General features: G+C 37.2%; 1 protein-coding gene across 1 annotated transcript; it reads right to left on the reverse strand.

Moving 5' to 3' along the window:
* Positions 1-2139: 2139 nt before the first annotated feature.
* On the reverse strand, positions 2140-7170 carry LOC145204672 (carbonic anhydrase 6-like). Its single transcript, XM_080077266.1, has 8 exons — positions 7089-7170; positions 6732-6812; positions 6413-6592; positions 5458-5618; positions 4702-4770; positions 4384-4499; positions 2494-2644; positions 2140-2148 (listed from the first exon to the last, which is right to left on the reverse strand). The coding sequence occupies exons 1-8, from the start codon at positions 7168-7170 to the stop codon at positions 2140-2142; spliced, it is 849 nt and encodes a 282-aa protein (XP_079933392.1).

The raw sequence follows: 7170 nt of genomic DNA on the forward strand, positions 1-7170 counted from the left end.
TGAATGTTGCTGCAAAGTAAACTATGGGACTTGGGGTCGTACCATGTACGCTGTGATTCAATACCTGGAATGTGTCAATGAACAAGTTAAGTAAACGAAAAAGTAGAATACTGCATTCGGGGATTCAAACAGGCGGCCAGTCAAAAAAGTATTTGGGCGTAACCGTACAGGCATTGCACTTTAAAAGGTGTTGGATATTGGAATTGCAGCGAAACAAAACACAAAGCTAATAAAACTTGTAAAAACAAAAAATATTTTTAGCATTTTTAACCGAGACTGAAAAGCAATCAAGATTGTCACGTTGCAATTTCATTACTACTACATTTCGATTTACTGTTTGGGCGTTTGTTTGCTTCATAAGACAAATAATCTACACTAGCATTTGCTTTGACATTTTGTCCAGATGGTCCTTGATACGAATACGAAACCAGTTGAAAGGTTATTTGTGTTTTCCTTGGGCGGTATAAACGCTTTAGGGCAGAACCCTAAAGGGCATATCGTGCTTTTCGACCACTTCCAAAACGACCAGGAAAAAATATGAATCAATTTGGAAGACAGTGCGGTGTATGCATGGTTCTTTTCGCGTTGTTATTTCGCATCCGATCTTTCAACATAGAATTGAGGACTCGTGTTGTGTTGTATTGGTCTAGCATTGCATTCAATCTCTGTTCCGTTTTCATTTTGCACCATGCGCAGGTATCGAAGCTGTCAACAAAATCGAACATCTTGGTAATGCTTAATAAACTATTATTTACATTTACGGAAATACTTTAAAAGCTAAGTTGCAGACAGTGCACACTGTTTCGACCGATAAGGTCTCATCAGTGCAGCTGGTGACGAGAGATCGGCCGCATTGGCTAGTGTAGCCATCAAACGGCACTCCAGTTTGTGGTGAGCAACAGGGTACAACCCCATACATCACCCAGTCTGTGCGATGCCACAACTGGGCATACACTAGCCAATGCGGCCGATCTCTCGTCACCAGCTGCACTGATGAGACCTTATAGGTCGAAACAGTGTGCACTGTCTGCAGCTTATCATTTATTGGCTCTATGCTTTTACTTTAAAAGCTTATTGATAACTAGCTTGGAACGGTGAATTGTTTTGCAATGTACAAAAAATGTATCTTTTCAAAACAAGTTAAATTTTAGGAACAGTTTTTAGTCAAATTGCTGCACTTAATCGCACGAAACTACCTCGCAACTTCTTTTATGAGCGTCAAGTAGTTTGCCTTTGACAAGCAACATGACGTTAGCTGAGAACCCGCTAAAACACTTGATGAATCATGTCTGCTATCAGATGTTTAGATGGAAAACATACTTAAGGCGCCCTTAAAACCTCTTAAGGCAATATTTTTTCTATAAGCTTACATGTATTCCATCGTATGCTAGGCATTGTAAGCGTCTGGAGTGGTTAATTGCAACATGGCGAAATCAGGTATTCTCGAAAACATCGCTGTCAGTAGTTTCTTCCGTTTAAGCGCTTTAACCACAATTATTTCCCAGTTTTTGCTTTTGAGGTTTTAGTAGAAACTGTTTCGTTACACAACAACATCAACAGCACATGTTTCCAGGAAGTATGAATTCGTTGCCCAACAATTTCTGTTTTTTAAACTCAAGGTCATTTTTTAGCCAAAGGGCATTAATAAAAAAAAATGTTTTTTAGTCGTTCAGGTTCAAAATACGAACATTCGTGTTTTTTTATAAATTTAGGCATCCTTGGAAAAAACGTTTAACGAAACAGTTTAAAACTATTTAAGTAAAGGATATAAATATGACGGCACTAAAAGGGCAATTTTTCCTCCCATTTACGCCTACACGATAAATCAAATTTGTGATATTTTTATCGCTTGGAACAGTCAAGCCTATTATCTGACGCCTGTGAGAAATCAAACTTAACCGTTTTTGGTATTTTGCGTAGGTTGGGCAATTTTCTTCTTATCTATGGGGTTGGGGACAAATAAACAATTAACTTAAATCCAAACAAACAATTTAACTTTTAACCAGGCGTAGATGGTTTATAAAAAGGAACGTACTTTGATATTACTGGTCATTTCACGATGTCATATCACCAGTAATGCAATAAATTGAATTTCGTTTTGAAATTGGCGAAACTAATTTTCTCTCCAACATGTTATTTTCAACATGACTAAAGTAATAAACCAGAAATTGAATTTATAATTCTATGTACGAGTGAACGGTGTATAAATGTCTACCTTATTACATCGTGGAGAATTGTCACATTTTGGAACATAAGCGGCTTTTTCGTCAACACTAAATGCATGACTTGTACTGCGCAGATTGCATTTACATTTAATTTGTTGTAAAGGATTCGATTTATCCATTTTCCCTCAATGGTCCCCCTCCATTGTTTGGCACTCCAGTAACTTTGCGCAACTATTTCCGGCTTGGTCATGGTTCAGTGCAACTTTGTCACTATGTGTTCTTTCACCAAGCGTAATTAACTCAACAAAGGGGAATTAACTGGGCTTACCTGATTCGTGCTAAGTTCAATTGGAGTTATAAAAACAGTCCATAGGATATTTGTGGAGCAAGGTGGAATGGTCAACGAACCATCGTATTGAACGGCTCGTTTGCGAACGTGGCTCTCGCTGGGACCGCGCATGCTTGAATCTTTCAACAATCTGCAGAAAAGAATTGAAAATGTTTAAAGTATATGAAGCATATAGGTTAAGTTTATTTGTTGAATGTAAATATTTTGAATATTTTGGATGTTTGGAATGACTACTGTGTGTGGTTTGTTACAGCGTATTTACTCTACATTCACGCTGCATGAAGAGCTTAGACTTGACCTTAACCCTATTGTCTGATATTGCGCAAAATGTTTATCTCACATTTCACCAAGGGAGGAAACATTTATGACAAATCACTATGTGATCCGAGTTCTTGCGATTTTAGTAATTTCCAGAAATTTTAGGAGATAAAGATCACCTCACAGTTATGAGTCGGCTCCGATCTTATACGAGTCAGGTTTGGGTTTAAATTTGAATAACACGTTTTTGAATCCTGTCTTCACACGAGGCCATGCATGTGTCTTAATGTTTTGATTTCACCTTAAAACCTAACTTTGAGACTCAAAATAACAAAACTTTGGGTTCGGACCAGATTTCGGAGCTGTATTATTGGGTTCGGGTTCGGCGTTTAAAAGTGGTAATGTTGATTCTATTTGAATACGATACCGATGACTCCGCAAATGCGAAATATACATATATATTGAATTCGTAAAGATGAATGACTTGATGTTTAAACAAATTTGAACCAATTTGTCGCAATCTTGGTGTAGAATTTTCAACTTTCGTTGTATTTCAATTGATTTGTTTTACTGACGTTCTGATCACGTTGCTTATACTTCCATACTAAGCTGCGTAGTTTAAATTCCGTTTGAGTTTGCTTAAATATTTCTTTGTTGTTTTTACGCCATGGTATAATCGTATGTTTTTAGTGTGTTTACGAAAAGTGTAGCTGACGGCTTCTGACATCATTTATCGGACCATCGTGATGTCATTAATCGCAAACATGAGTCAGTACGTGACATAAGCCATCGCTACAAAATTCCTGAGGTGACATCTACGTAATTTACAGCCAAAGTAAAAAAAAGAAACGTTTCTCGGGTTACACCTGTGGTAACAGTTACCAACGCTATCCGCTCATTTTCACCAATAACATAAACCTTGTGGTTTTGGTCTCAAAGATGATTGCGTTTTTGTTTTGCGTCGGCTAAAAAACTCCCCAGAAATCGTAAACAGGGTCCAACGGTCTCTTAGGCGAGTCACCGTTTTCCAGATAGGCTATGCGCAATAACATTGAATCACTATGAGGTGTTTTGCTCAGCGTCATGGCACTCGGCACGTTTATGGTCCAAAAACAAAAGGTGAAAATTACTTTCAAACTTGACAAAAATTTAGTTGAAAAATTTCGTCCTAATCGTAAACACGTCATGCGGTGCGAGACGGGTGTTTCCAGGCTTACGATGTCATAAGTATTTCACGGTGGGCTGGCATAGCTGTTTGGTAAACAACGATTGCCATTTCAGTATTAAAGGGGAAAAAATTAGTCACGTCGTATACGTTTTTCACCCGCTGCGCTAATACTTTGATCTGTTTTGTAAATTTTGTTGCAAGCCATTTACAGCAAATTAAACTCGCCTGGATTATTGTTGGTGATTTAAGGTCTTAAACTTGATTTACCGATTTAAAAATTGAAATAACTTTAGAGCCAGGTTCAAACAAACTTTTGGTACGTTTGTGAAAATTTTCAAATCGATAATATGCTTAAATATACTTTGTATTCGATTTGTCATGTAATAAAGTTTCATAAAATGACATAAAATGAGCATCAACATATAAGTTAAATTGCAACGAACTTGTTTAAAAGATCACCATCCTTGTTTACGGGTCTCTTGGAACCAACATGGTCAATCACTGGAGCAAAATTGTTAAGTAGATCAGTCCAGTGTTCGTTAGTTGATGATGATCTTTCCTGCAAAAAATTAAAAAAAAATTAATTTAACAATTTAACTTCAAGTAATTTTTATATTGTTTAAATGATTTTTTTCTTTCAACCAGTGCACGACTAATGGAAATCAGAAAGCAGTCATTTAGTTTACTAACGGCCGCAAATACGTCAATTGGATCCTTAGATTTAAAAGCTGGGCATATTATGTTTGATTAGTCATTTTTACCTTAATCAAGAAGGCCAATGCATGTCGCTTATGGCCACGGGATCGGCTTTGGTGGTGAAATACTTGCATCTAGAAAAACAGGGTCACTTGTGTAGTAAATATAGTTATACTGTAGAGCTGTGGTTTCTTGTGCGCCAGTTGTGGTTGCTGACCGCAAATATGAAACGAAAACCGACACCATCAGCTATTCCTGCCTTGCGTTTTGAGCTTGTCATGTGACGGCTTTAAAAATCGTTAAAAATTAACTATTTAAAACAAGCGATAAAAATCTGAGGTGGGAATTTCTGAAGTCAACGGAAAAATGTACGTCACAGCCACATACATTTTTATGAATATATAGTGTTATACTGTAGTAAGCAACTTTTATAAGTTTGTTTGAATATAAGATTCACTGGGAAGTTAACCAGACTGTAAGGCAAAGTTAAGACTTCAATTTCGGATGCCAAAAAAAGTTAATAACATTTATTCTAATCAAAACGATGCTTGCATTTTAGGACCTATGCAACAGTGTTCGCTTTTTAAGAAAGTTTTACTAAAATGTTTATTGATTTTTTTGTATTTATTTTCTAATTTTTTGACAAAATGTTACGACCAAATTAGGTTAGGAACCCATACAAAATAAAATAAAGTATGTGTTTTCAATTATTGAGCTAAATTCCCGAAATATATCTTTATCATGATTGGTTGGTTTAAACGTCAACTTTGAAATTTGCTTAGGTCCAGCAAAAGGTTTTGACCTTTCTGACGTCAACTGACCTCTGCTGCGTAACGATGCTTGTTGATTGTATGCTCCGAGCCTCCTCTATGGCGGCCACCCCATTTAAAATGCACGAAGTCGACGAACAATCTTTTGGGTCTTTCCCATGCAGATCTTGTGAACGTATAAACTGATCGTTTTGGCACGGGCCACATCGTAACTGTACGATTCAAAATTTGTAAATTAGTTACATACTAGCTCTACGAAAAGCATGATATAAATCTAGCATGTTACTTTTGGTAATTAGACTTTGACCTGACAACGCTTTTACATCCTATGTCGACGTTTATGAAGCATTATGCATATGTAGGTATGTATGTGTAAAATGTAAAACCGCATTTTTTTGAAATCGTACAAAACAGTCTGGAAATAGGGCTTTGTGGTTACGTACTATGTAAGTGTGCAAAATATATTAATCGGTCCAGAAAGCCGTTTAGTGTTTTCTATGGTTCATTTTGATGGTAAAGCAGCCTGTATATGTCTCTTCAATCATTGTGGGATAACTTTACAACGTTACATGAGATTGTGTTCGGTAATAAAGGCGCCGCAACCGACAACAATTTATTTTTAGGGTTGTAAGCTGGCTTTAAACTGGCGGCCGACCCAACCTTGAAATTACAAGCCCGAAACCGCGGTTTTGTTGAAATAAAGCCGTAATGGGCCCAAAAGAGTTACGTTACAAAGAGAAATTCCGACACAGGTGTGGTCAAGTATGAAGTCATGCTTAAATCAAGCCCGTTTTGTCCCAAACTGAAACCCGAACCCGGCCTGACACACAAAGCCCGGCAACGCCGGACCGAAACTAATGTCAACATAATACCTCAGAGTTTCTTTTTAAAACAGTGTACGTTGTATTTCGGGTCGATTGCACATGTCCCGAATTTTCAAAATTTTCACGTCGGCTCTTAAATTGTATTCCATACACCGAATTGGTAAATATGGGTATTAACTTACTGTATCTTCCTGTGTTTTTTATTTCCCATCTCTTAAACGACTGCGCTGCCGTCCAACCGTCGCAAACTTGTGGACTTAAACCGTTATTTGGGGGAGACGACGTTTTTATATCGGTTGGTGATTGTGTTTCAGCGCGTCCACATTTCGGATAAAGTTTCTGCCATTCCTCTGGTGGGGTTACTGCAAAAAATACGTAAACTTTCTATGCATTTCAAATACGATTTCTGAAAACTTCATATTCTGTTGAGGTGTTTCTGAACCACAAGTTGACTTTTTTGAAACGTGTGGTCGAATCAGCAATTTTCGTAACTTGACTTACATGATTGTATAATCCCATTCTGAAGACGTATAGATGACGTATAATCCCATTTTGGAGCCTCTCTATCAATCAAATGTGAACCTTCAAAAACAGTACAGTATATTCAAACTTTAAACCAGAATCTTCCGGCTCGTTGCTTGGTGGATAATGACTACAATGAACTTTATGCTTATGATTCAAATTCCTTAAATCAACAAGTTATTTATCCTTATCGATTCTATGTTGACCGGTCAAATACTTATTAAAAGCGTGTTGTGCTATGCCACTCGTCTTTTGTCTGGGTACCTGGGTTTACGTTTTCCATTTTACTCTTCCATCAGATTACGCAACGTTTCGTACGCATTGTTTTTTACGTACCTATATCTCTAAGTCTTCTGCATTCCACTGTTCCAATCCAAAAGACGAATAGATTGTATATAGTAACTGATGATGGTTGCAT

The sequence above is a fragment of the Phallusia mammillata genome, chromosome 8 (genome assembly GCF_965637545.1).
Source record: "Phallusia mammillata chromosome 8, kaPhaMamm4.hap1.1, whole genome shotgun sequence".
Lineage (NCBI taxonomy): Eukaryota > Metazoa > Chordata > Ascidiacea > Phlebobranchia > Ascidiidae > Phallusia > Phallusia mammillata.

Bases quoted from the DNA above. Each gene is read 5' to 3' on its own strand.
- LOC145204672 (XM_080077266.1), bottom strand. From the start codon at position 7,170: ATGCAACCATCATCAGTTACTATATACAATCTATTCGTCTTTTGGATT. The intron at 5,619-6,412 runs GTAAGTTAATAC...TGAATCGTACAG, and splicing joins AAAAAACACAGGAAGATACA to TTACGATGTGGCCCGTGCCA. The intron at 2,645-4,383 runs GTTCGTTGCAAT...TCTTTTCTGCAG, and splicing joins GATGGTGATCTTTTAAACAA to ATTGTTGAAAGATTCAAGCA.